At 48.0% G+C, this 27,998-nt stretch overlaps 3 protein-coding genes across 9 annotated transcripts in view; 2 read left to right on the top strand and 1 right to left on the bottom strand.

Annotated features, from left to right (window-relative positions):
• The window catches only part of SRCAP (Snf2 related CREBBP activator protein), a 38,121-nt gene extending 35,066 nt beyond the window's left edge, over positions 1-3,055 (top strand). For all 3 annotated transcript variants that reach the window (XM_080678312.1, XM_080678310.1, XM_080678311.1), the window contains one exon: positions 7-3,055. In XM_080678312.1, coding sequence (XP_080534438.1) covers positions 7-2,658 — 2,652 coding nt within the window. In that variant the 3' untranslated portion in view covers positions 2,659-3,055. The remainder of the gene's footprint in view (positions 1-6) is intronic.
• Positions 3,056-3,509: 454 nt separating this feature from the next.
• Positions 3,510-24,361, top strand: LOC308253153 (phosphorylase b kinase gamma catalytic chain, liver/testis isoform). Of its 5 annotated transcripts, XM_080678319.1 has the most exons (11): positions 3,510-3,648; positions 4,866-5,036; positions 13,439-13,551; positions 17,965-18,140; positions 18,410-18,464; positions 20,246-20,311; positions 20,395-20,558; positions 22,325-22,415; positions 22,497-22,650; positions 22,722-22,847; positions 22,935-24,361. In XM_080678319.1, exons 2-11 carry the CDS (start codon positions 4,869-4,871, stop codon positions 23,226-23,228), a joined length of 1,407 nt encoding a protein of 468 aa, XP_080534445.1. In that variant the 5' UTR covers positions 3,510-3,648; positions 4,866-4,868; the 3' UTR covers positions 23,229-24,361. The 5 variants fall into 5 exon arrangements, with proteins under 5 accessions (XP_080534445.1, XP_080534444.1, XP_080534442.1 ...); XM_080678316.1 differs by lacking the exons at positions 3,510-3,648; positions 4,866-5,036 and adding an exon at positions 12,698-13,059; XM_080678315.1 differs by lacking the exons at positions 3,510-3,648; positions 4,866-5,036 and adding an exon at positions 13,014-13,131.
• On the bottom strand, positions 23,555-27,898 carry CFAP119 (cilia and flagella associated protein 119). The gene is made up of 9 exons (XM_080678320.1): positions 27,568-27,898; positions 27,242-27,273; positions 26,343-26,408; positions 26,009-26,178; positions 25,248-25,318; positions 24,937-25,053; positions 24,783-24,852; positions 24,620-24,709; positions 23,555-23,796 (listed from the first exon to the last, which is right to left on the bottom strand). Exons 1-9 carry the CDS (start codon positions 27,769-27,771, stop codon positions 23,618-23,620), a joined length of 999 nt encoding a protein of 332 aa, XP_080534446.1. The 5' UTR covers positions 27,772-27,898; the 3' UTR covers positions 23,555-23,617.
• Positions 27,899-27,998: the final 100 nt, after the last annotated feature.

Raw genomic sequence — 27,998 nt, 5'->3', positions numbered from 1 at the left:
TGGTAGGAGCAAGTGGAAGCTGCCCGCAAGGACCTGGACCAAGCCAAGGAGGAGGTGTTCCGCCTACCCCAAGAGGAGGAGGAGGGACCAGGGGCTGGGGATGAGGTTTCCTGTGGGACTGGTGGAGGCAGCCACCGGCGCAGTAAGAAGGTCAAGGCCCCTGAAAGGCCAGGAACTCGAGTCAGTGAGCGTCTTCGTGGAGCCCGGGCTGAGACTCAAGGGGCAAACCACACTCCTGTCATATCCACTCATCATACCCGCAGCACTTCCACGCCCCCCCGCTGTAGCCCTGCCAGGGAGCGAGTTCCCAGGCCAGCGCCTAAGCCTCGACCCACTCCAGCTTCAGCTGCTGCAGTTCCCATCCCAATCCCTGCCCCAATCCCCATTTCGGCTCCAAATCCATTAACCATGCTTCCTGTCCATATCTTGCCTTCTCCCCCACTTCCTTCGCAGATTCCTCCCTCTTCTTCTGCCAGCACACCTCCTTCTGCCTATACCCCTCCACCAGCTCATACCCCACCTCCAGCTCAAACCTCTGTCTTAACTCCTACCTCCCCTCTCTTGCTTGGTCTACCCTCTGTGCCCATCTTCTCCCCAGTCACCAACCTCCCCTTGGACTTGGGGCCTGAGGCAGAGCTGTGTACACAAACATTGGCATCTAGTGAGTCCCTGGAGCTGGCTGATAAGGCCAGCTCTGAGACTTCCCCGCTTACTCATATGCCCCCTAAGGATCTGTTACCAGTTGCTGTTGAGATCCTGCCTATGTCAGAAAAGAACCTTTCTCTCACCTCTTCTGCACCTAGCCCAATCCTGGAGACTGGCAGTTTCCCCAATGGTCAAGAGCAGGAAGTACCAGAGCCTGCTGAGGGGACCATTCTCACAGTGCTGCCTGATGGTGAGGAGGTGCCCACATGTCCGAGTGAGAACAGTGGTCTGGCGCTCCCACCTTCAGCAGTATCTGATGAGCTACTTCAGTTGCCATTGGAGGCTGAAAAGAACTCAGAAGAGCTAGTGGAAGCCCAGACCCCAACATCCAGCCCACAGAAGCTGCAGGAACTTGCTTCAGCTGAGGTTACAGCTCCATCAACCTCATCTTCAGCCACCTCCTCACCTGAGGGTTCTTCACCTGCCCGGCCCCCTCGACGTCGCACCAGTGCCGATGTAGAAATTAGGGGTCAGGGGGCTGGTCGGCCGGGGCAGCCTCCAGGCCCCAAAGTGCTTCGCAAGTTGCCAGGACGGCTAGTGACTGTGGTAGAGGAAAAGGAACTGGTGAGGCGACGGCGACAGCAGCGGGGAACTGCCAGCATTCTAGTGCCTGGGGTCTCTGAGACTGGTGCCAGCCCAGGAAGCCCATCTACCCGCAACATGTTGGGGCCAGAATCCTCACCTCCTACCAGTGGGCCCTGTGAAGCTGCTCCCCCATCCATACTGCCCGCCCCAAACCAGCAGCCCTTCATAGCTTGCCGTCACATTGAGCTGGGGGTGACTGGAGAGGGCAGCCCAGAGAATGGAGAAGGGGCACTGCTTGCCATCACCTCTCCTGCTATGAAACGTCGGAGGGGGAGGCCTCCCAAGAAGAACAGGTCTCCCGCAGATGCTGGACGAGGGGTGGATGAGACCCCTTCATCCACCTCTAAGGGAAAAACCAATGGGGCTGACCAGGTCCCTGGGGCTGACCCCCTTATTGTTGCAGAGCCTGTTTCAGGACCCCAGCTTATTCCTGGGCCCCAGCCTCTTGGACCCCAGCCAACTCATAGACCCGAGCCCATCATCCTATCACCTGTGGAGAAAAGAAGGCGTGGGCGGCCCCCTAAGGCACGTGATTTACCCATTCCTGGGACCATTTCCTCTCCAGGGGATGGCAGCTTAGAGAGCCGGACACAGCCGCTCCCAATGCCACCACTTCCACCACTCCTAGCCTGTCCCAATGCTACTGTCGCCAACACTGTCACCACTCTCACCATTTCAACATCCCCACCCAAGCGGAAGCGAGGCCGACCTCCCAAGAATCCACCATCGCCACGGCCCAGCCAGGTCCCTGTTTTGGACCGTGACACATCTTCTGTCCTTGAGAGCTGTGGATTGGGGAGGCGGCAGCAACCCCAGGGCCAGGGGGAGAGTGAGGGTAGTTCGTCTGATGAGGATGGAAGCCGCCCCCTCACCCGCCTGGCCCGCTTGCGCCTTGAAGCAGAGGGGATGCGGGGACGAAAAAGTGAAGGGTCCATGGTGGTGGCTGTAATTCAGGATGACCTGGATTTAGCAGATGGACCAGGCGGGTTAGAATTGACACCTCCCGTAGTCTCAGCTCCAAAACTGCGCTCCACCCGGCTACGTCCAGGTTCTCTAGTTCCCCCACTAGAGACTGAGAAGGTGCCTCGCAAACGGGCAGGTGTCCCAGTTGGCAGAGGTCCTGGGCAGGCAAAGCGGAGTTGCCTGCAGTCCCCAAGTCCCTTGGGGCCTGAGGGTTCAGTAGAAGAGTCTGAGGCTGAAGCCTCAGGTGAAGAAGAGGAAGGGGATGGGACCCCACGCCGCAGGTCTGGCTCCCACCGCCTTGGTGGGACAACAAACCAAGGGGACCAGCGTATCCTGCGCAGCAGTGCCCCACCCCACCCAGCTGGCCCCACTGTTAGTCACAGAGGCCGAAAGGCCAAGACGTGAGTGGGCTGCCCCTCCACCTAGGCTTTCCACCGTGGCCCCTCCCTCCACAACCAGGCCTGACTCTGTTAACCACTACTTGAAGTCTTTTGAGGGGGAAAGCCTCCAGGGAGACAGGGGCCTTCTCCCTTCTTTCCACCAAAGTAGGGGGTAGGAAACTGGTTGTCATGGAAATGGGGCGCTTCACATATTCCCTTCCCTTTCACCCCACATGGTGGGCAGTGTTAAGGGTGGCAAGATAGTCTCTGTCCCCACCCCCTTGTACTTGATTCCCCAGCAGTCTTTCACAGCCTTCCACCCTTAAGGAAAGGGGGAGGGACTTCTCCACAATAAGGTTTTTTTTTCTTTTTCTTTTTTTTTTTAAGAAGAAAAAATAATAAACTTAGTTTCTGTATGAGCATCCGCGTAAGGAGGCTTCTGATTTTCTGGTCTGGTGGAGGGTTGGGTGGGAACTTGGGCATCTTTTTTATTTCCCTTCCTCCTGCCAAGATCCTAGTACCTCATCTCTAACACAGAATTACATATCTTGGAGGTAGAAATGTCCACCCAAGAAGAGGGAAGATTTGGCAAATCTGATCTGGTAGGATGCCTCTCTAAAGTTTTAGTTTTCAGTCACTGAGACTCTCACTTTTCCTCTCCTCTCTTCTATTCTCTCAGTTCCTGGACTTTCCCTCAAGCCTTTCCCTCTGATGCCTTAGACTTTTCCCTGCTTTTATCTTCCTTGCTCAGGTGCTTTTCCTTTTCCAGAAGGCAGGCATCACTACCCTGAGTTGCTCCCATCATTTTTCCTCCCTTGCTTTCCTCCATCTAGCCAAACTGGTTTGAGTCAGCTACACCCCCATATGAGTTCCTGGGGCTCTTCAGGTGGTGGCTGGCCACCCAACCCCACCCCTGGGCTTGGCTTGGAGCCCTGAGTCAGCTCCATCTCTACCCAAGCCAAATCAAACCTGAGGCAGAAGCCGAAACTCACAGTACCTCAAGGCCTATAGCCAGGTAAGAGCCCCTGTTCATTTTACATTTTCTCTGATCTCAACTCCCTGGCCCCTCTCCTTGTTTTCTCCCCATCATGTCTGTATCTGTTTACTCCATCCGAGTTCTTTTCTCAAACCCACTTCTGCAGCTTTGTGGCACATATTCTTTGCTTTCTGCTTATCTTGCTGCTTCTCTTTTCACCCTTTTTATCCTGGGTTGTGTTCAGAGAACAGCAAATGGTTTCATTTTATCTAGGATGTAGGGGAATGGTTGGAAATAGTGGTTTGGTATCAAAGCTCAGAGGACCTGAGAAGTAGGGAGATGAGAAATGATTAAGTAGGGCATCATTATGCAGGTTTCTGTGTGGGTTATGAGGTCATTCAAACTCAATGTTAATCTGATTGTGTTATGTGGCCTGCGTTGAAATGGAGAGGAGATGGCAGGGAGTCAGCATAGCAAAGGAGGCCCTATTGGAGAGGGATTTAAGGTCTTTTCTGATGTTCAGTTTCCTCAACTATAAAGAGCTTAGATGGATACTTTTTCCATCCTTTCTCCCATCTCCAGAATTATTATCACATGAAGTGGCAGTTTTGTTTGAAGTAGGGAATGGCCTAGCACAGTGGTCAGCAAACTCATTAGTCAACAGCCAAATATCAACAGTACAACGATTGAAATTCCTTTTGAGAGCCAAATTTTTTAAACTTCTTCTAACACCACTTCTTCAAAATAGACTCGTCGAGGTCGTGGTATTTTGTGGAAGAGCCACACTCAAGGGGCCAAAGAGCTGCATGTGGCTCGCAAGCCGCAGTTTGCTGACCACTGGCCTAGCGTGTCAGTCTCTGAGGAACTTCAGGGAATTGTAGTGCCCTTTGAAAAACAGTTTAAAAATCAGACTTTGATAGTCTCAGATTCGTAGCAGCTGTTGAGATTCTATTTCCTGCTTCTCAGTGTGCACCTGTCATTCTACTTCTCCCCACTTGTCAAAACAATAATATAGGTAAATGCTATGTTCATGCTAGCATGCCTTTAAAGACTTGAAATCTTAGGCTGAGGAAGGATTCCAGCCACACATTTCCTCTCTTGGTATATGAGTCATTAGAGGAATTCCCTAGTAAGGTGGCATTCTTAAGAGTTGGGCTAGGCCACAAGGACATGATTAGAGAGGGGTGGAATCTGAGAAAGCCAGGCCAAGAGCTCAGTTTTGGGGCTTAAAAGTTCCTCGACTGTATCGCCCACAGGTGATGGAGGACGAGGAGAATGCAGTGGAGATCTTGGTGAGCAACACGGAAGCTGCTCATTCTCCATCCCCCATTCGCTGCTGCTGGCTCCGCCTCCGCTACTTGGCAGCTACTAGCATTATCTGTGGCTGCTCTTGCCTGGGAGTCATGGCCCTTGTGTTTGCCATCAAGGTGAGGAATGCAGTTCCTATGGGAGCAGGAGGTTGGGTGTAGTAAGGCAATGGCTTCATATCTGATCTGTCTACATTGATCAAACGGTTACTAAGGGCCTGTCAGAGCTTGTTGTTGGGCCTTGTGCCAGAAGTAAGAAGAAGACATGGTTCCTGACATCAAAGGTCAAATGAGAGATGGCTGTGAAAATGGATAATTATTAATGGGATGTAGCTCATCAGTACTATGGTAGAGGAAGCACAAGGTATTCTGGGAGCTGGGGGAGGATACATAGGGTGGGGTAAAAGTAGGTTAACAGTTGTAAGTATCCAAAACAATTTATTCTTGTATTATTCATTGTATTATTTTCCATACAAACAACTGTAAACCTACTTTTGCTCCACCCTTTATGTGTGTGATTACATGTGTCTGTAGAGTAGAGTAGGTGGCAGGAAAATAACCTTCAAGCATGAGTGAATTAGGGTGAAAGGCATTCCAGGTAAAGGAAGCAGTGTATACGAAGGCCTGGACTATTAGTTCAGCCTAAATGGACCAGTGAGAAATGGAGATGAAGCCAGGGGGCCCAGATTCCCAAGGGCCTCCAATGTTATGCTTAGGAGTTTTGACTTCATCTTGAAAGTACTGGGGAACCATTCAAAGGTTTTTGCAGAGGAGAGTGACACGGTCAGATTTGTGTTTCAGTAAGAGCCACTCTCAAGTCCTACATGGAGAATGAATTAGAAAACTGGAGGCAGCTGAGCAGTGATGAGAGCAGTCTGCAGGAGCCTGGAGAAGCTATAAGGGTTTTGAGAGGGTTTCACCATTTCAAAATACCTAACAGAAACTGCACATTTACCTTTTGAAAGGTCACACAGGCTAACTTAAACACCATGCTTGAATTTTCTCAACCCTAGTTGTATTTTAACCATCAGAAACTGTATTCCTGCCCTAACTGGTTTGGCTCAGTGGATAGAGCGTCAGCCTGCAGACTGAAGGGTCCCAGTTTCGATTCCAGTCAAGGGCATGTACCTTGGTGCGGGCACATCCCCAGTGGGAGGTATGCAGGAGGCAGCTGATTGATGTTTCTCTCTCATCAATGTTTCTAACTCTATCCCTCTCCCTTCCTCTCTGTAAAAAATCAATAAAATATCTTAAAAAAAAAAAAAAACACGAAAAAAAAAACCTGTATTCCTGTCATCATAAAAATTTCTGGGTTTCATTAAGGTACAATCATAAAAAGAATTCTTAAGGAAAGATGAGGCCTATTGACTAATGAGAATGAGGTGTTATGTTACTGGACATGAGTGAAAAATACAAAAATATTCCAAGATAGCTCACTTTTTTTTTCTTAAGTATTCTTTTTTTAAAATTTTTATTGATTTCAGACAGGAAGGAAGAGGGAAAGGTAGAAACATCAATGATGAGAGAGAATCATCAATTGGTTGCCTCCTGCACACCCCCCACTGGGGTTCAAGCTCACAACCTGGGCATGTGCCCTTGACTGGAATCGAACCCAGGATCCTTCAGTCTGCAGGGTGACACTCTATCCACTGAGCCAAACCAGTTAGGTCTAGCTCACTATTTCTTGCCAAGAATTCCAAATTTGGAATGAATCTGGGATAAGTAGAAAAGGATAGGGAATAAAAGGATTGAAAAGTATTTTACCATATATGATCTTGTGCATTAATGGCCACTTTGAAAAGTAGGCAGAGCAGAATGGATAACTTATTTTGCAGATGAGGCATGAGAAATAGAAACTAGAAAGGAAGGTAGAGGATTTGGATGTGAGGTTTTGAACCATGACAAGGATGGAGGATTGTAGTGGGTCAATGGGCATTTTGGGACAGAAGCAAGGGGAGAACCTAACCAAAAACCTGCCCCCACAGGCGGAAGAGCGGCATAAGGCAGGCCACTCCGAGGAAGCAGTGCACTGGGGGGCCCGGGCCCGGAGGTTCATCCTGACCAGCTTTGCTATCTGGCTTGCTGTCCTCGTTCTGGGCCCCCTGCTTCTGTGGCTGCTCTCTTACATCATCGCCCAAGCTGAGTGATTAAGGGTGGCCTCTGCTGAGAGTCAGCCGAAACATCCTGAATCCTGCAATGCGGCATTGCTAGGGTCGAGTGCCAGCAGTGGTCCTTCCTGGCTGGAGGATGGTGCCTCTCTCAAAGGGATTTGGAAGAGCACTTCTAGCCCTTTATATAAAAGGAAACGGCAACTGAGACTGATGAGGGGAAGTCAGCCTGCTCTGTTCTTTCAGTGTTCATCATTCCCTGTTCCCCCCAACCTACCCCATTCTAGGGGCCTCTACCCAGAGGTGGGGTTGAAGACCAGGCCTGATTTTATTAGAATTTGTTTTATAATAAAAGCCTTTTTTAGTGGTGAAATGCTGTTCCTGTCTACTTGTTCTTCCTCTGCTTTTCCCTGGGACCTTGGTAAGAGCCAGAGTGGGCATCTGACTGATGGCAGAAGTCTGCATCTCCCTGTGCCTAGTTGCTCCATGAGAACAAAAGATTTCTTTTTCTTTTTGTTTTTCTGGAAGCTCTTCTTGGAAAGACCCCAGCTTCTTCCTTATACGTGAAGAGAGACCCAGAGGCCAGAGAGCAAGAGTAGTAGCATCAGCTACTATTTATTGAATGTTTGATATATTCGAAGCTGTGTTCTAGACACTTTATATTTCTTAACTTCTTCAGTTCTCGCAATCACTCAATACCTAGGTATCATTGTTCTCACTTTATAGTTGAGGAAACAGGCACAGATTATAAGGGCACACAGCTAGTAAATAGCAGAGCTGGGATTGAACTCAGACACTTTGGTTACAGAGTTGAGAGAGGAGTGAGGATTGAATACAGCAACCATCCCTTATATAGAGAGATTTCTATGATTATATTGAATTTGCATAGCCTTTATCTTGGGCTTATTGATAATATTTTATATTTTTATTGATTTCAGAGAGGAAAGGAGTGGGAGAGAAACATCAATGATGAGAGAGAATCATTGATTTGCTGCCTCCTGCATGCCCCCTACTGGGGATCAAGCCCCCAACCTGGGCATGTGCCCTTGACCGGAATCAAACCCATGACTCTTCAGCCCTCAGGCTGACACTCTATCCACTGAGCCAAACTGGCTAGGGCTGATAATATTTTTAACATTTTTAATATGAGATATATCACACATACAGGAAAATATCCAAAACAAATACAAAGCTCAATAAGATAACAAAGCAAACATCTGAAAAACTACCACTCAGTCAAGAAATGAACATTGCCAGCACTCCAGAGCCTCCTTTATATCCCTTATTATCACTACTGCTTCCTTTCTTCCCATAGGTAACTATCATTCTGACTTCAAACAATGTAGTTTTGTTTTGCCTGCATTTGAACATTATATAAATGGATTCATGTGTATTTTTTATCCTCACTCGAGAATATGTTTATTGATTTTAGGGAGAGAGTGAGAGAGGGAGAGAAACACCAGTGAGAGAGAAACATCGACAGTTGTCTCCCGCAGGTGCCCCAAACAGATCACATCTGCAACCTAAGTATGTGCCCTAGCTGGGAATCAAACTCGTGACCTTTCCTTGCACAGGACAACACTCCAACCAAAGGAGCCACCTGGCCAGGGCTCTTACGGATTCTTTTTATGCCTGGCTTCTTAATGTTGTTAATGAGATTTATCAATCTTTGGTGTAGCTATAGTTTTCATTACTGTATAGTATTCCATTGCACGAATATATTACATTTTTTTTAAATATATTTTATTGATTTTTATACAGAGAGGAAGGGAGAGGGATAGAGAGTTAGAAACATCGATGAGAGAGAAACATCGATCAGCTGCCTTCTGCACGCCCCCTACTGGGGATGTGCCCGCAACCAAGGTACATGCCCTTGACCGGAATCGAACCTGGGACCCTTGAGTCCGCAGGCCGACGCTCTATCCACTGAGCCAAACCGGTTTCGGCTGAATATATTACATTTTATCCATTTTATATTGGTAGATTTTGGGGATGTTTCCAGTTTTGGGATATTATGAATCATATATATATATTTCTTTTTTAATTGATTTCCGAGAGGAAGGGAAAGGGAGAGAGAAACATCAGTGATGAGAGAGAAGCATTGATTGGCTGCCTCCTGCACACCCCACACTGGGGATCGAGCCAGCAACCCAGGCATGTGCCCTTAACGGAAATTGAACCAGGGACCATTTAGTCCGCAGGCCAATGCTCTATCCACTGAGCAAAACTGGCTAGGGCAATTGTCGTATCTCTTTAGCCTCCTTCAATTTTTAGTAGGTCCTCATCTTTTTTTTTTTTTTTTTTTTGTTAACATTTAGCCAAGGATATTTTTCCATTGATTTTTAGAGAGTGGAAGGGAGAGGGAGAGACAGAGAGAGAGAAACATCAATGTGAGATAGACACATCAATTGGTTGCCTCCCACACAAGCCCTGACCAGGGCCAGGGATCGAGCCTGCAACCAAGGTCCGTGCCCTTGACTGGAATCGAACCCGGGACCCTTCAGTCCACTGAGCCAAACTGGCTAGGGCTCATCCTCACTTTATTTTTGGTCTTTGTAGAATTTCTCAATTTAGGTTCTTATGATTAGATTCAGGTTAGAAATACTACATAATGTCAATGTGTCCTCAATACATCACATCAAGAGGCATATGATGTCAAGTTACTCTCTTATTGGTGGTATTAATACTGACAACTTGGTCAAGGCAGTGTCAGTCAGACTTCTGAAAGGTAAAGCTAACTTTCTCCTGTGTAAGTATCCTGTTCCCCAGCAAATTTTCACCCATCATTTTAATGCCCAGTTTGCCCAACACAGTTATGAGGCTTACAGAATGTTGCTGTGTTTTTTTTAATTTAATAAATCTTTATTGTTCAGATTATTACAATTGTTTCTCCTTTTTCCCCCCATAGCTCCCCTCCACCTGATTCCCACCCCACCCTTTGCCCTTACCTCCCCCTCACTGTCCTCATCCATAGGTGTACGATTTTTCTCCAGTCTCTTCCTGCTTGCCCCATACCCCTTTCCCCCTGAGAATTATCAGTCCACTCCCTTTCTATGCCCCTGATTCTATTATATTCACCAGTTTAGAATGTTGCTGTTTTAAGTTTATCATTCTGCACTTATTAGTGAATTGGCATTTACTATGAAGACGGTCCTTTTCTCCATTATTTATTTACAATTTTTTTAGGGTCAGTATGGTCTTGGATTGTTCTTCAGTTCAATTTATTATATCCATTACTGTCATTAACCTTCTTAAAATGTTTTGTTGAGGTATAATTTACATATTGTAAAGTGCACAGATCTGATGAATGTTTTCATATAAACACATCTGTGTAATCACCATCTAAGTCAGGGGTGTGGAATGTCTGGCCTGCCAAGGCATTAGGAGTGAGTTAATTAAATGTTTGACCAAATATAGCAGGATAATTTTTAAGTTGATAATTTTGTATGGTCCCTGAGTGAAGTTATAAATACCTAAATGGCCCTTGGTAGAAAAAAAGGTTCCATACCCCTGAATAGGTAAATAGACAATTTCTAGCACCTCAGAAGCCTCCCTCATGGCCCTCTCAGTCTCATTATTTTTGTCCCTGATTTTGGCCAGTGGAAACCCCTTCAACCTGGTTCTTGTGTACCCAACTTTTTTCACTTACTTTTCTGGCACAAATTATTGTAGATTCATCCTGTACTGTCTCTGCTCCAGCCTGGGAATTGGCCATTTCTTCAAATGAGCTTTGGTTCCTTTTACTGGGGACTGTTACTTTGAAATCTGGACACTAGCTGTGCTCATTCTACTGGGATGTTAATGCGTCAAGGCCCTTTCAGAGGTTTGTGCTAGAAATACCTAATTTTATCTATTTTTTAAAAATCACATCTGACTTACCATAAGGTTCTCTCCTTTTACCATTCTATTTTTTTTAAATAATTTTATTGCATTTTAGAGAGCAGAAGGGAGAGGGAGAGAGAAACATCAATGGGAGAAGGGAATATCGATCACCTGCCTCCTGTATGCTCCCCCCCTCCCCGCCCCCCCCCCCCCCCCCCGGGATGGAGCCTGAAACCTGGGCTGGTGCCCTGACCAGGAATGGGAACAGCAACCCCTCTGTGCATGGGACGGAGCCACACTGGTCAGGGTTGTTGTTTCCCTATTCTAAATTCCATATTCCCACAGTAAGACCCTTGGCTACCTAATGTTTATTCACTTGCTCAATTTTAGAATAATTATCCCATTATAGTACTAAATAACAAGCCTACTAAGTAAAGTGAAATATTTCTTCACAATTATTTTGTCTTTATTTTTATTTTGAGAGTACATTTATTAAAGCTGGGGGCTGTGAAACAAGGAAGGATTTAGGGTACAAGAAGCAGCAGGAGAGAGACAGGCAGGGAGGGCTGCTGTGGCTCTAGAAACACTGTGGGAAAGAAGTGAGCCAGGGACTGCTGTCAGCTCAGTGGAAAGTCAGAAAAAAGGGCCTTGGAGACAGGTTCAGGGGTTAGCCTGGGAGGAGCTGCTGCTGCCCACTGCTCCACTGGTTGCAAGTCTCATGGGGTCCCTTAGAGTTTAGGAGATGCATGCCTGTGGGGGAAGAAGTGTAGGGGAGGGAAGGATGCTGATGTGCTCCTGGGAGGGACAGTGCGCCTGTTTTACCTATTTAAAAATACGTATTTCTATTGATTTTGGCGAGAGAGGAAGAGGGAGACAGAAACATCAATGATGAGAGAGAATCATTGATTTGGCTGCTTCTTGCACACCCCCCACTAGGGATCTAGCAGCAACCCAGGCATGTGCCCCCCTGGGGAATCCAATCCTGACCTCCTGGCTCATACACCAGGCCTATTTTGTCTTTTAGATTGATGATATAGTCAAAGTACTCCGTTAAAAAGTTACTTGGACTCGTTACATGGTTGTGATCCCAAAGTGACATTTCTAAGATAGTTGTTAGCAGGTTATATTAATTCATTCTGTGCCTCCTTCATGGGGAATAGAACTTCCACAGGGTAGGGACTTTTTTTTTTTTTTAATTGCTGTTAGTCTAGCACTGTGATTTTCAACCAGTGGCCACAAAAATTTTTAAAACATTTAATACCTGACTATTTAGTCAGGGGCACTGACCTCTTTTTCCTTAGAGTGTCAAATTAAAATATGACAACAGCCAACACTACAATAGACAGCTGGTATGAATGAATCAAAATTATACCTATTTTTTACCAGATCGGCAAAAATTATAACCTATTTTTTGGTGTGCCCCAGAATTTTAGTAGTTTATGTGTGCCATGAGATGAAAAGGTTGAACAAATATTCATTGAATGAGTAAGTGAATGCCAGGGTTGAGGTATGCACAGAAGGTTTATGAAGCAAGTCGCTCCTGGCAGAATCTCATAACCTGGTAGCCTTAAAACAGTGTAATACTCCCCAACTTTGGGGAGGGGGTGTTGGAAGGTTGGGGAAACAGAACCCCTAGCTGGTGAGTACTAGGGCTTTAGAAGTATTCAAGAGTCAGAGCAGACACAGGACGAGGCAGCCTCTTCAGGCTGACAGACCGTGGCATGTCCAAGTCCGCACCAGTGGCCAAGTTGGGCAGTTTTCACGGCTGACGTCTGCCCCTCAAAGCAGGGCTGCTAATATCCTGGTAGAGCCGAATTCCGATAAGGATGATGGGAGGAGACTGAGAGGGCCATGCGCAAGTCCGGGAATCGAGGCGCAGCGAGTCTCGCATCCCAGCAACCCAGAGGTTCTGCTTCCCAGTAAACCTGGCTTCCCGGTCGCGTTCCAGGCCTCCAACCACCCTGGTCAACAAGTTCCGCCCTCTACCGCCTCAGGCAGGTGCCGTGCCTGATTGGCTCTATTTGAAGCCTCAGCGTCGCAGCCTTGGGTAACTCCGAGCGCCAACGCTCGCTGCAGCCTCAGATCTCTCGGCTCCTATTAGACAACCGGTTTCCAATCGCAAGGGCTTTTGAACCTCAGTCCTCAGGAGGCGCTGCTATTGGCGGACAGGACGGGGCGGGGCCGGAGGTCGCTGCCGGCACGCCCCGGGGAAGGTAAGGGACTAGAGGCAAACCCGGCGACGGAGCGGCCTCCTGGGTCCCCGGCTTCTCTCCTCGCCTCTGCGGGTGAGCCTGCGCGAGACCCCCGCACCCCTCGCAGCGCTCGCCCAAGTGCGCCTGCGCAGCAACAGCCGCTGGCCCGTGTACCCTTTCCCTCATTCGCCGAGCCTCCCCCTCCCCCGCCCCCCTCCCTGCCAACCTTCCCGCCCCTTAGGCCCTTTCGCTGGGCCTCCCCAGTCCCGTTCCTTCCCCAACCCCGTCCCCACTCCCCAAGATCCTGGCGCCCCAGCCGCAAGGACTGTGCCTCCGCGAGCCGCGATGTGCGTCCTCTCAGAGCCTGTGGGCCTCCCTGCCCTCCGTTTCCTCCTCACAGGCCCCCACCTCCGTCAAAATGACGCTGGACGTGGGACCCGAGGATGAGCTGCCCGACTGGGCCGCGGCCAAGGAGTTTTACCAGAAGTACGACCCTAAGGACGTCATTGGCAGGTGAGGCCATGGCAGGAAAACGGAGGTCCGGAGAGGTGGGGTCCTGGCTAGGATACACAGTCCATGTAAGGGCTGGATAGTTCTAAATGGGGTAGGTCAGTGCTTAGTTTGGTGACTAGACTCTTATTCTGGGTCAACCCCCATTTTTTTTCACAAACTCATTGATTTGTTCAAACAGTTGAATTACCTACTGTGTGCCAGGCACAAAGCTAAACAGAAAGGGAAGAAGAGATGCTTGTGCCCTGAGGTACTCCAAGTGAAATAACTGAAAGAGACACATGAACATTCAAAAAGTGTGGGGCTGTGTAAAAAGTGCTGTGGGTCTCAGAAAACCACAGCTTCCCAGAGAGGTGATATTTGGGTCTCGGAGGATGAGTAGGAGTTCAGCGTGCAGAGAATAGAAGGCAGGCCTCAGCTGTAGAGGCAATGGCAGATATAATTACTCATCAAAGGTTTCTAAGCATGTACAATGTGCTGGGTGCACTGTGTTAGGCACTGGGGATACCAGACCCACAAGGTTTCTGTTCTGGGAATTATAGTTGTAGAGACAGACAATAAACACAAAAACAAGATAAAGATCATTGTGCTATGGAGACTATTGAGTGATGGAAAGAGAGTCATTAATGGAGCTGAGACTTGAAGGATGAGAATGAGCAGGGTAAGATATATTCCAGGCAGAGGGAACAATGAGTGCAAAGGCTCATGGTAGGAAAGGGCCTAGTCAACCAATAGATAGAAGAGCATAGTGGCTAGAAGTAGACAAAGTAGGAAATTAAATTGGAGAGGTAGAGGTTAGGTTATGTGAGGTCTTAGGCCATGATAAGGAATTTAAATTTTAGTGAAACTGGTCATTTCAAACAAGGTAGTAACATGAACTAATTTACATTTCTGTGATTTGGGAGCTAGGAACTTACTCTTTCTATGCCTCAATTTGTGTGTGTGTGTGTGTGTATGTGTTTTTAATAGATTTTTCTTGATTTCAGAGAGGAAGGGAGAGGGAGAGAGAAATATAAACGTCAATAATGAGAGAGAATCATTGATTGGCTGTTTCCTGCACATCCCACATGGGATTGAGCCTGAAACCCAGGCATGTGTCCTGACCAGAAATTGAACCATGATTTCCCGGTTCATAGGTCAACACTCAACCACTGAGCCATGCCAGCTCTCAGTTTCTTCATTGTAAATTGGGAATAAAAATAAATCCTACTTTGTAGGTTGCTGTGAGGATGAAAAGAGTTAATATGATACTCTTAGAACACTTTCAGGCACTTGGTAAGTGCTCAACACAGGTGTGTTAATTACAGTGTAAAAAGATCATTCTGGCTCTTACATAGAGAGTGGAGGAGGAGGGGGCAGGAATGGAAGCACAGAGACCAGTTATGAAGCTATTGATTCATTTAGGCTAGTGATGGTGGTGGGTTAAGACTGGAGTGGGGGTGATAGAGATGAAAAGAAATGGATAGTTTTAGGTGATGACTTGATACAGTTTCCTGAAGGATTGGATATGACCATGAGGGAAAAATAGAAGAAGATAGAAGAATAACTTTTAAGGTTTGGATTTGAGCACTTGAGTACCATTTATTGAAACAGAGAAGACAGGAGGATCAGATTATGGGAACAGGTGAGCAAGTCAAGAATTCCATTTTTTTGCCCTAGCTGGTTTGGCTCAGTGGATAGAGCATCAGCCTGTGGACTGAAGGGTCCCGGGTTCGATTCTGGTCCAGGGCACAGGCCCAGGTTGCGGGCTCAATCTCCAGTAGGGAGGGTGCAGGAAGCAGCTGATCAATGATTCTCTCTTTTCATTGATGTTTCTATCTCTCCCTCTTTCTTCCTCTCTGAAATCAATCAAAATATATTTTTTAAAAAGAATACCATTTTGGCCCTAGCTGGTTTGGCTCAGTGGATAGAGCGTCTGCCTGCAGACTGAAGGGTCCCAGGTTTGATTCCGGTCAAGGGCATGTACCTTGGTTGCGGGCACATCCCCAGTGGGGAGTGTGCAGGAGGCAGCTGATCGCTGTTTCTAACTCTCTATCCCTTTCCCTTCCTCTCTGTAAAAAATCAATAAAATATATTTTTAAAAAAAGAATACCATTTTGGAAATGTTAACTTTGAGATACACAACTGGAGCTGTCAAGTGGGTCTTTGAGTCTGGAACTAAAGGGAGAGGTCTGGGCTAAAGCTATAAATTTGGGAGGCATCAGGGTATAGACAGTAGTTGGCGAGAGAATATAGACAGAGAAGTGAAAGTGGCATGAGCTTAGGCCCTGGGATGTATCATGGGTTAGAGAAGGAGGAGCCAGCAAGGGAGACCAAGGAGATGTCATCTGTGAGTTACAAAGAACAACAGGAAGAATGTGCTTCTGCAGGTTTGGCATGGTCTGCTGTGATAAGTGCTGCTGAGGCCCTGCTGGTGTGGCTCAGTGGTTGAGGATCAACCTATGAACCAGGAGGTCACGGTTTGATTCCCAGTCAGGGCACAGGCCTGGGTTTCAGGCTCGATCACCAGTGGGGCATGTGCATGAGGCAGCTGATCAATAATCAATAATTCTCTCTCATCATTGATGTTTCTCTCTCTCTCTCTCCCTCTCCCTGCCTCTCTGAAATCAATAAAAAAATATATATATTTTTTTAAAATGAAATCCGGAATTCTGGAGAGAAATAATGACGGCTCAGGACAGAGTAGCAGGAATCATTTACACATAGTTGGTATTAAAAGCCCCTGGGATTGGATGGAGGTCCCCAGGGGAGAGTATTGGGAAAAGAAGAGAGCTGAGATCCACGTCCTGAGTAGCAGGGTTTCAGGACCAGGTAAGGGAGGATTCACAGAGGTTAGGAAGAACCCTCGGGGAAGAATGGTGGTTCCACTGCCAGGGGGCCCAGCAAGGCCAGTTTTGGAAAAGGCAGATCAGAGGGTAGTGTCATTATCATCTCCTTCCATGGTTACTGTGGTAGCATGATCCCTTGTCCTCTATTTCCCTCTTGTTTTCCTGCACACTCTCACTAAATTACTTTTCCCAGAGTACCAGTTTCTTCATGTATAAAGGCCTGAAGCTTTAAAATAATTGTACTAGGCCTCAAACTCGGATGCATTTAGTGGTTGAGCACAAAATAAAACTTAAGTGGCTAAGAGTAAGACAGTAGGAAGTGATAAGTATTGTGGCAGCTGGAGGATTCTTGTCCCATCTAAGATATATGAATTCAGATTTGGAAAGAATATTGGACTGACCAAAACGTAATTCATATATGGACTGTTTAGCCAGAGGGTTAATCGTTTGCATCCTTTGATCGAACCAGAGATGTGGGTGACAGGCATTCCAGGCAAAGGGAGTATTGTAAGGTCAAGGAGGCCGTGAGAGCACAGCAGGAGGTTAGGTGAATGGCAGCCAGGGAACCAGCATATGAGATGTGGTGTGATCCTGGAAAGATTTGCACCTTAGCCTGAAGTACTTGTAGGGTCATAGAGAGTTGGTGACGGAGCCCAAGCGAGGAAATCTCTGTCTAGGACTTTCTCTTTACAATGCCAAAAAGACTTTCCTGTCTCTACCTCAGTAATGTCTTTCAGCATCCCTTCAAGATATTTTTGGCTACATTTCAGAGCTGGAAAAGCGGAAACTCAGAGACCTTATGTTAGTGGGTTCCTGAGAGATTAATTAGTGGCAAATTTGGGGCCTAAACCTATATCTTTAATTTGAAACTTTGGTCTTCTGCCCAGTACTTGCCCAATATTTATTTAGAGCCTCCTGTACTTGAGCTAATGTAGGGGAACTTGGGGATTTGGATGGGGTAATCGAGAAGTGTGAGTAGCCCTGACCAGTTTGGCTCAGTGGATAGAGCGTCAGCCTGCGGACTGAAGGGTCCCAGGTTCGATCCCGTCAAGAGCATGTACCTTGGTTGTGGGCACATCCCCAGTAGGGGGTGTGCAGGAGGCAGCTGATGGATATTTCTCTCATCAATGTTTCTAACTCTCTATCCCTCTGCTTTCCTCTCTGTAAAAATCAATAAAATATATTTAAAAAAAAAAAAAAAGAAGTGTGAGTAAAATTTGGAGGGAGTCTTAGGTAATTTCTTCTCACTTTCTCCTTGTGAGGTTTCAGGGCAAGGGGCAGGTTCTGGGGCTCAGTGTAGAAGGGACTTGTCTAGATTTACCCATTGAGGGCATGGCAGAGGCTAGGTTAGAAACCAGGACCCGGGCCTGCCTTTCCTGTTAGCTTTGTGTTTCACCTTCCTGGGTACCTGCATTGCTTGCTGAGGCCACTGTGAATCTATTGTAGGCCAGGACAAGCTTCTTGGGAGGTTGCCTTGTCCAGATGGGTCTTCAGAATATGGTGCAGTATATATAGGATGCTGAGGCTCTACTTTGTTGGAAATGAGAGAGTAGGAGGCCCTGACTCCTGTGTTGTCTGACTCTGGCAGAGGAGTGAGCTCTGTGGTCCGCCGTTGTGTTCATCGAGCTACTGGCCATGAGTTTGCAGTGAAAATCATGGAGGTGACAGCTGAGCGACTGAGTCCTGAGCAGTTGGAGGAGGTGCGAGAAGCCACGCGGCGAGAGACACACATCCTTCGCCAGGTCGCTGGCCACCCCCATATCAGTGAGGCTGCATCCCCTGTTCCTGTTAGATGACAACCACATCCTGCTGGTCCTGCCCAGAGCCCATTCCCCCCAACACTGCCTCCGCCCCTCTGCTCCCCTCCTCCTGGCTCTGTTCCACCTCAAAGTGTGGCCAGCCTTTGGGTCCCTACTGCCTCTTGATTTTCCTTCCCAGTAACAGCCCACTGTTGCCTCAGGGTGGAAAGCCCCTTTAATATGCATCCACTCCTTTCCATCTCTGTCTCTCTGCCTTTCTGCCTCTTTCCCCAGTCACTCTCATCGATTCCTACGAGTCTTCTAGCTTCATGTTCCTGGTGTTTGACCTGTGAGTATCTCCCTGCCCCAATCTGAGAAGCCTCCTCACCTCCATGCACAGCCCCAGACTCACAGCACAGTGGGCTGAAGACCACCCTCCTCACACCTTCCTCTGTTCCAGCCAGAGCCTGCCTGGCAGTCCATGGCTCTGGCCTCTTTCCTTGGTGCCTTGATTGAGGCACGTTCTTCAAAGAGTAATAGTGACCAGTCAAAGACAAAGGGTCTTCATGACCCAAATCCCCAACTATCTTAACCCCCAATGGTTATAAGGTTAGCAGGGAAGAAAGGACTGATTTGAGAGTGTCTGTCTAGGAGCTGACCGCTTATAAAATAGATATTTGCTCACCAGTCTCACATTGTTTAACACCCTATGCTGGTGTCTATCTCTGCTCATCAATTCTTTTTCTGGTCAATGTAAATCTGAATGTCACATGCTATACCATATAATGCAAACCAGTTGCAAAGTTTCTTCAAAAGAGAATGGTTTGGATATTAAATATTTAAGAGAGGCCCTTGGCCCTAACCGGTTTGGCTCAGTGGATAGAGTGTCGGCCTGCGGACTGAAGGGTCCCAGGTTCGATTCCGGTCAAGGGCATGTACCTGGGTTGCGGGCACATCCCCAGTAGGGGGCGTGCAGGAGGCAGCTGATGGATGTCTCTCTCTCATCGATGTTTCTAACTCTCTATCCCTCTCTCTTCCTCTCTGTAAAAAAATCAATAAAATGTATTTTTTTAAAAAATAAGAGAGGCCCTTGGAAAATATTTTCAGACAGAAATGACCCTCTGCAAAAGTCTGAGGGGGGTAGGAAGTGTCCATTTTATTTACCCATTATGCAACTTTGCCCAACAATAATATTCCCAAAACTATACCTGATGTGTTTTTTATATTTCAATGATGATTGACACAAAGTTACAATTATAACCTCACTCTTTAAAGAGAAGACAAAATAAGCAAAAATCAAAGACCTGTACAACTTTTTTTTCCACTATTAATTGAAATTTTGGTCGGTGCTATAAATAGATAACTTTAAAAGGCCTTTTTGAGTATTAGATAAGAAGGACCACCTGAAAGTTATTGGCACAGGAAGACATTCATTCTTGCTAAAATAGCCCCCTCAGGCACAATGAAGATATTTGAACTTCCACCCCACTGGGCCAAACTGCCTCTGGCATTCCTCTCACTCTTGGAGTGCTCTGTCTTGAGACCCTTTAGTTTGTCTAAGGAGGAATTTCCTTCTCTCTTTTTTTTTTTTTTTTTAATATATTTTATTGATTTTTTACAGAGAGGAAGGGAAGGGATAGAGAGTTAGAAACATCGATGAGAGAGAAACATCAACCAGCTGCCTCCTGCACACTCCCTACTGGGTATGTGCCCGCAACCAAGGTACATGCCCTTGACCAGAATTGAACCTGGGACCCTTAGTCCGCAGACCGACGCTCTATCCACTGAGCCAAACCGGTTAGGGCCCCTCTCTTTTTTAAAAAATATGTTTTTATTGATATTAGAAGGAGAGAGAGATTGAAACATCGATGAGAAAGAAACATCATTGATCCGCTGCCTCTTGCACGTCACCCAATGGGGATCGAGCCTGCAATCCAGGCATGTGTCCTGTCTGGGAATTGAACTGACAACCTCTTGGTGCATGGGTTGACACTCAACCACTGAGCAACGCCGGCCAGGCCAGAGAAATATCTCTACTGGCCTGTTCTATAGTATTTCCCTGAGCACTGGCTTATTTTCTCAGCCCTCACTGTGAGGTGCACCTCCCTCCCTACCACTCCTATCTCCTAGGATGCGGAAGGGGGAGCTGTTTGACTATCTCACAGAGAAAGTGGCCCTCTCAGAAAAGGAAACCAGGTAATGGCTGAGCCTGCAGCCCCTGGGGTGAGCAGGGAGTGGGGTGGGGCTGGGAGAAGAAGAGGAGACTGCCCCTCCCCCAGGTCCATCATGAGATCTCTGCTGGAAGCAGTTAACTTTCTCCATGCCAACAACATTGTGCACCGAGATCTGAAGCCCGAGAATATTCTCCTAGATGACAATATGCAGATCCGACTTTCCGATTTTGGGTTCTCCTGCCACTTGGAACCTGGCGAGAAGCTTCGAGGTGAGGGGGACCTGGTGCCTTAAGAGGCTTGAGAGGGAAGGAGACCCAGACATGAGTCTGCTTGGCTGGATCTGAGAACTGAGTCCCACCTACCAAGCAAAGGGAAGTCAGTAAACACTTGCCAAGTACCCTCTGGGTGCAAAGCCTTGTTTTGCAGCTCAGAATGGGTTTCCTGACTTGGGGAGGATGGAGACAGGAAAGTGAGCAGATAAGTGGCACACAGCAGGGGCTAGGGGCCATGTGGGGGAGCCAGGAGAAAGGAGCACCTGATTTAGCTGGAGGGACCTACAGAGCAGGGGCTCTGAGCTGGGCCTTGGGAGGCTGGGCTTGTCTCAGGAGGAAAAAGGAAGGGGATACAGGACTCAGCTGCACACTTGGGGTCTATCAGTGTGCGTCTTAGGTGCAATGAGGTACCTGGTACTCTGGCACTCAGGTTCACCCAGTGTTAATACATTCGTTGTGACAGAATAATTCAGGTGCAAAGTTCAACTGCAAGACTTCTCAGAGCTTTTTTTTTTTTTTTTTTAATTTTATTGATTTCAGAGAGGAAGGGAGAGGAAGAGAGAGAAATATGATGAGAGGGAATCATTGATTGGCTGCCTCCTGCATGTTGGACCGAGCCTGCAACCCAGGCATGTGCCCCTGACTGGAATTGAACCTGGGAGCCTTTGGTCCACAGACCCAACTTTCTATCCACTGAGCCAAACCAACTAGGGCTTTTTTTGTTCTTTACTCCCTTCATGGCACCCATCTTACTCTATTATTTCTCATTTGCTTTTTTTTTTTTTTTTTAAATTTTATTGATTTTTTACAGAGAGGAAGGGAGAGGGATAGAGAGTTAGAAATGAGAGAGAGAAACATCGATCAGCTGCCTCCTGCACTTCCCCCACTAGGGATATGCCTGCAACCAAGGTACATGCCCTTGACCGGAATTGAACCTGGGACCCTTCAGTCTGCAGGCGGATGCTCTATCCACTGAGCCAAACCGGTTAAGGCCTCATTTGCTTTTTAGTAGACATTAAGTTTGGTAAGAGCACATCTAATTTACCACTGTGTCCAATGTAAGTGCATGGTACATGGTAGGCAAGAAATACTTAGGAATGAATTTCCTGAAAGTCATGTTCAGTTTAGGCCTATTAAGCTGTCCTGGAAGTGTGCCATGGAATACAGTTTGGAAATTTCTGGGATGTTAGAATTGGGGCACAAAGTGGTAGAAACTAAAAATAATGGTTTGGATCAAGTCATGGAGGGCTCTGTGCTATAAGAATAGACTTGATCTTGAGGCCATATTGGGGAGCCAGGGAAGAGTTTTAAACAAGGGATTTACCCAGTATGTACTTGAAGAAATCCCATACTCCCACTCCTTCCCCTTGGTTTGAGTGGTGGTTCCACTAACCAGAGTAGAGATTATAGGAAGAGTACATTTGGGCAGAAAGCAGTGCAGAAGTTTTTCATGTATGTTATGAATGTAAAAATGTGGTAACACGTTGTGTGAGGAATGGGTAGGTTTGGCCAGAGGGTTGGAGGCAAGTGATAGTTGGATAGGACCTTGAAGTCAATCTAAAAATCATGCTTTTCTTGATTTCTCCCAGGCCACCAGGAGCCTTGTATTTGAGTTGTTCAGCAGGGCCAGGGTCTAGTACTGAGACTCAGTAGTCTGGCAGTAGCATAACAGGGAACACTTGTTGAGGCTCCAGTAGAGGGTTAGTGTTAAGGGCCATGAGGGGGCTGGTGGCATCCCACCAATCTCAGCCCTCTCTCCCCAGAGTTGTGTGGGACTCCAGGATATCTAGCACCTGAGATCCTTAAATGCTCCATGGATGAAACCCACCCAGGCTACGGCAAGGAGGTTGACCTGTGAGTTTCTGGTACCCCTGTCCTCTTCCTGTGTACATTTGCCCAGCACCTACTCCTGCCTGACTTAGGTCTTTTTCCCAGCTGGGCCTGTGGCGTAATCTTGTTCACACTCCTGGCTGGCTCACCACCATTCTGGCACCGGCGTCAGATCCTGATGTTACGCATGATCATGGAAGGCCAGTACCAGTTTAACTCACCTGAATGGGATGACCGTTCAAACACTGTTAAAGACCTGGTGAGCTGGGACCATGAGGGTGCAAGGTGGGAGGCCCAAGAGCTAGCCCTGATGTTGTGGAGTTCCCCTAGATTTCAAGGCTGCTGCAAGTGGATCCTGAAGAGCGTCTGACAGCTGAGCAAGCTCTACAGCACCCCTTCTTTGAGCGTTGTGAAGGCAGCCAACCCTGGAACCTCACCCCCCGACAGCGGTTCCGGGTAAGCCCGAGTGTCAGGTCTTGGCCTGTTCCTCTGTCCTCTGTGGCAGTGCTACACTGGAGCTCACACTCCCCTCCCCCTTCCCAGGTGGCAGTGTGGACAGTGTTGGCTGCTGGACGAGTGGCCTTAAGCATCCACCACGCACGGCCGCTGACCAAGAGTGCACTGTTAAGGGACCCCTATGCATTGCGGCCAGTGCGGCGCCTCATTGACGGCTGTGCCTTCCGGCTCTATGGGCACTGGGTGAAGAAGGGCGAGCAGCAGAACCGCGCAGCCCTCTTCCAGCACCGGCCGCCTGGGCCTTTTCCCATCATGGGCCCTGAAGAGGAGGGGGACTCAGCTGTTGTCACCGAGGATGAGGCCATGCTGGTGCTGGGCTAGCACCTGAGCCTTGGGGGATCCCAGAAAGCAGGACTTTCCATGAGGAGGATTTTTATCATTCCAGCCCCTCTTGGCTCTGGCCTTAGGCCCCGGGCCCCACTGCTTGGCCAGGCCACCACTCATCGTACATCATAAAGTCCAGTCTATCCCCACTGGCCAGGACTTTAAGATCAGAGCTGAGGTAGAAGGGAGCCACTCAAGAGTGCCATGCCTGGCCTTGTCAGTGCTACCAGTGCTGTGTGTGCAATAAAATCTACACACCAGGAAGCCAATGCCCTATGTCTGATGTCTGGCTTTAGCAGGAAAGCCCAGAAGTTGCTCAGGATGGGGGTGGGGGCGCGGATGGGGCCACTCTGGCCCAGGCCTTTATTGGGGAAAACACGGGGGGGTCACTTGGTCTTATTCTTGCTTTTGCCTGGAGGTAGTTGGAAGGGCCGCTCTAGTGTGGTCAGCTTGCTGTTGAGCCTTTCCTCACTGGCCTTGAGCCGCTCCTCCACCAGCTGCTGCAGCAGCTCCAGCTCCTTGTTCAGCTGGGTCTTGATGTAGGCTCGGAGGAGGGAGACCTGGCCTGTGGGGCAGGGAAGGAGAGATGCTGCTTAGGGCTGAAAGATTGCCCCTAGCTGGGCAAACAAGTTCCAAGGTGTCCCTAGGGACTACATAGGTAGAAATGTTGCTTCAATTCAGAAAATATCAGCCAGCCCTTCTGTGAGAGAGAAGTGGGCAGAATGGCTATTTCTAGCCAGACTTTCTGGATTGCTACTTCATAGCTTTGTGAACTTAGGCAGGTGAGTTCACCATTCTATGCCTTAGTTTTCCTCCTATGTAAAATGTGGATAGTGATAGCACCTAGCTTCTGGGATTGAGGGAGAATTAAATGGGTTAATGTACATAAAATGTTTAAAATAGGGCTTGCCTGGCCCTGGTTGGTTTGGCTCAATGGATAATAGTGTGGACCAAAGGGTCCCGGGTTCGATTCTGGTCGAGGGCATGTACTTCGGTTGTAGGCTCCTCCCTAGCCCGGGCCCTGGTCAGGGCGCATGCAGGAAGCAACCAGTTTCTCTTACATCGATGTTTCTCCCTGTCTCTCCCTCTCTCTAAAAATCAATAGAAAAAGTGTCCTTGGGTGAGGATTTAAAAAATAATAATAATAAATAAAATGAAATAGGGCTTGCCTGGCACATAGTATTAACAGTTATGTGCTGGCTATTGTCATTGGTTTTTCGGAGCTCTTAGCAGCTGTGTTTTTATCTGTCATCTTGGACTTCTGCATGCTGAATCATTTGGAGAAAGGACACCATGACTAAAAAAGTCTGAAGTCCTGATGTGGTCTAAACCCTTCATTTCACATTTGCCCCAAGTCATAGAGAACCCAAACTCCTCCAGGTCCTCACTTGGCTCTTGCTGTGGCTCAACCACCATTTCTGATTCCTCCTCCTGTAGGGTAACTGCCTGCTCCTCCACCTCCTCGCCACCTTCTTTCTCTGCAAGCCAGAAGCAGGAAGAGCCTTCAGCCCCAGCTCCAGCCCCAGCCCTAGCCCTGGCATTCTCCTTTACCTGTCTCATCCTCTGGCCAGAGCTTGGGTGGCTGCAGCCCTAAATAAGTCAAAGACAGATCTAGCCGCACCTGGGGAGACAAAGAGGGCAGTTGAGAGGACAGCACCTGCACCGAGAGGAAGGGGGAGCTGAGGGGTGGTCCAGGGCCCAATACCTGGGGAGTAAAGACGTATTTGTAGAGCTTGAAGTGGCGAAAGTAGGTGTTGACCACATAATCAGCCAGGGCCAACAGCTGCTCCTCCTTAAAAAGGTTGATACTGAAAGGGGGCCGCTGTGGGGGTGACTGGGAGTTAGAGGACTGACCACCTCCTGAAGCTCTGGCCTTTTCTCCTAGTGCCCAGCTGTCCAGGAGCAGGGAGAGCCCACTGTGGCCTTCAGAGGAAGATGAGGGTGATGAGTGTGAGAACAGGCGATTGGGCTAGACCTTGTCTGGGGAGGAGCGAAGATCCCATCAGGGGAACTGACCCTGACTCCATGGCAAAAAAGAACACTGGTGAAGTAGCGGTAACATTCCTCCACATTGCCCAAGGGGGTTGCTGGGAGGGAAAACAAGATATTTCAGTGAGTCACCCCTGTGATAATCATTCATTCATTTTACTCAATCAAGAGCTACGCTACTTACTGAGCATGAGCTTTAGAAGTGGACAGATCTAGGTTTAAGTACTGGATTGTTTCATTAACCCACTCAAATACTGAGTACCCACTATGACTGTTCTGGGCACTGAACAAGACAGATAAGCTCTTGCCCCTAAGAGGCTGACATGTTAGTGGAAGGGACATACAATAAACCAAGAAATACATCATTTTAGCTCTTGTTAAACATTCTGAAGAAAACCAGTTCTGGGAATAAAAGGGAGAAAGCAAGAGCTATTTTACTGAGCACTGTGCATATATATATTTCATATACAGGGTGTCCCAAAAAATATATACACACTTTGTATAATTATTAATTCCAATGTCTTTTTTCAGATTTAACCCATTGGAATTAATAATTACTCAGTGTTTATATATTTTTTGCCCCTCCCCCCCATAGCAGAACAGTCAGTATTCTTATAGATAAGGAAATGAAGATTTCATAGGTGAAATAACTATGTGTGGTAACACTGCTAATAATGACACAGATGCCAGGTGGTGATCTCCCTATTTCTACTTCCCATGGTTACTTGTGCCATCCAGCCTCCTTCTCTTTCCTGGGCTCAAACCTTCTGGTCAGCGCCTCCTCTTACCAACACAGGCCTTGTGAAGATCTTGGAGCAGGGCACAAGCCGTTGATGTCTGCTCCATTGAGAAGCCCTGCTGGCGGCAGAAGATGAGTGCATGGGAGAAAAGATCCAGGGTGATGGCATCCCGCAGGCTCTGCTCAGGCCATCCTAGCCCCAATAGGTCGGCCAGCACCCTTGAGAGGGAGAGAGGATGGAGTGAGAGACAATGGAAGCCTCCCTTCACTACCCCACACTAGTGTACAACATGCTTTGGAGCCAGGCATTTCTCATGCCTTCCCAGTACACCCCTCAGCCTTTCTCTTGCTTCTTCCCTTCCCTGCTTCTCCCCCCTCCATACTCCCTCATCTCCTCAGCGTTGGCCGTCTTCTCCAGCCTGTGCATGGAATGGATGTCCAGGTACTTCCTGCCATAGGAAAAGAGGAGAAATGGTGGTGTTGGTGGCCATTATACATTAGTCTCATGGCAGGACTAGAGCACTAGACTGGGAACCAGGAAACCTGAGTTTGAAGTTTGGCCTTTCCACTAACTTGCCATGTGACCTTAAGCAAGCCACTTCCCTCTCTGGGCCTCATGTTTTCCATCTGTAAATAACTGATATGATCTAAATGAACTTGTGTGTGTGTGTGAATCCTCAGGATATTTTTTACATTGATTTTTAAAGTGGGAGAGGGAGAGGTAGGGGAAGAAAGAGAAACAAACATTGATATGAGAAACATCCATCAATAGATTGCCTCCCGCTTGTGCCCTGACTGGGCCAGGGATCGAACCTGCAACCCAGGTACATGCCCTTGATCAGGAATGGAACCTGCAAGGTTTTAGTGCATTGGCCATGGCCTAAATGAATTCTTATGATTATTTTCATTATAAAGCCTACGGTTAGGAAACTTGAGTTCTTGTTTCTGCTCTGTCACTCCCTTAATTGTATGACTTTGGGCAAGTACCCCTGTGGGCCTCAGTGTCCTCATTTGCACAATGCTCCATGACAGCTTTGATATTCTATTTACATCCTCAGTCTTTGGCTCCCTTCTTCCCACACTTGCTCTTTGGACTATGGAGGCAAGAGAGCCCTTCTAGTCATCTTGGGTAATCGCATCTCTGGACCTCAATCTCCTCATCTGTAAAGGGGGATGTCCTATCTTTTTTTCTGCCCTGGCTGTTTGACAGGGCTTTTGGGGAAGCACTAAGGGAATCACGCAAGAGTGAAATGTAACTTTTCCCAAGGCTCTTTACACTCACCACATGCAGATCCGGGGCTGGGGCAGAGGAGGCTGCGGAGAGAAAGCAGATTGGACCAAAGTCCTTGTCCCTGGTCCATGGCAAATCTCCAGCGGACCTGAGAACTCGTTAACTTGCTTTCTCGTCTTAAGGACTATGAACGAACAACGCGGGCGGGCGGGGCTTCAGCAGGCCCTAAGTACCGCTATTAATGAGCATATTAACAATCCATTCTCCTCTTCACCAAGGCAGCCTAGGAGACGCCTTAAAATTAGTAAACATAACGACGGGTGGCGCCCTGTCCGGAGCCCTTTTATAACATTCACGAGCGCACTACTCGTCCTTACCGGGAACAAGTTGGCTGCAGGATCTTCATCCTCTTCCACCGAGGCCCTGGTGCCGTACTCGGACCGCACACCTGTTCCCATACGCGGGGTTAGTTCATCCACTGAGCTGAGGTCCTTCTTGATTTCCCTCCGCAGTTCGGAGGGTTGTTCAAGGTCCGACTGCGTTCTCAGGCTCTGGAATTGGCTGGACTTCCGACGGATCATTTCGTCGTTCCTCTGTGTCACGGTCACCGCAGGCTCTACTTTGCCTCTCTTCTGGGACAACCGGTTCTCCTTAGGCACTTCCTAGGTCTGACCCTCTATCCACGCTTCAGCCAATCTACGCAGCCGAGAAGTCGGCTGCAGCCAATCCGCGGGGGGCGTCGCCACCCGGACAGTTGCTAAGGCGGCTCGGGGAAAGAAAAGGAAGTGTAATGTACTCGCCAATTAGA

The sequence above is a fragment of the Plecotus auritus genome (assembly GCF_963455305.1).
Source record: "Plecotus auritus genome assembly, chromosome: 7".
NCBI classification, from domain to species: domain Eukaryota; kingdom Metazoa; phylum Chordata; class Mammalia; order Chiroptera; family Vespertilionidae; genus Plecotus; species Plecotus auritus.
Note: the sequence above shows the minus strand (reverse complement) of the source record. Positions and strands in the feature narration are given on the sequence as shown.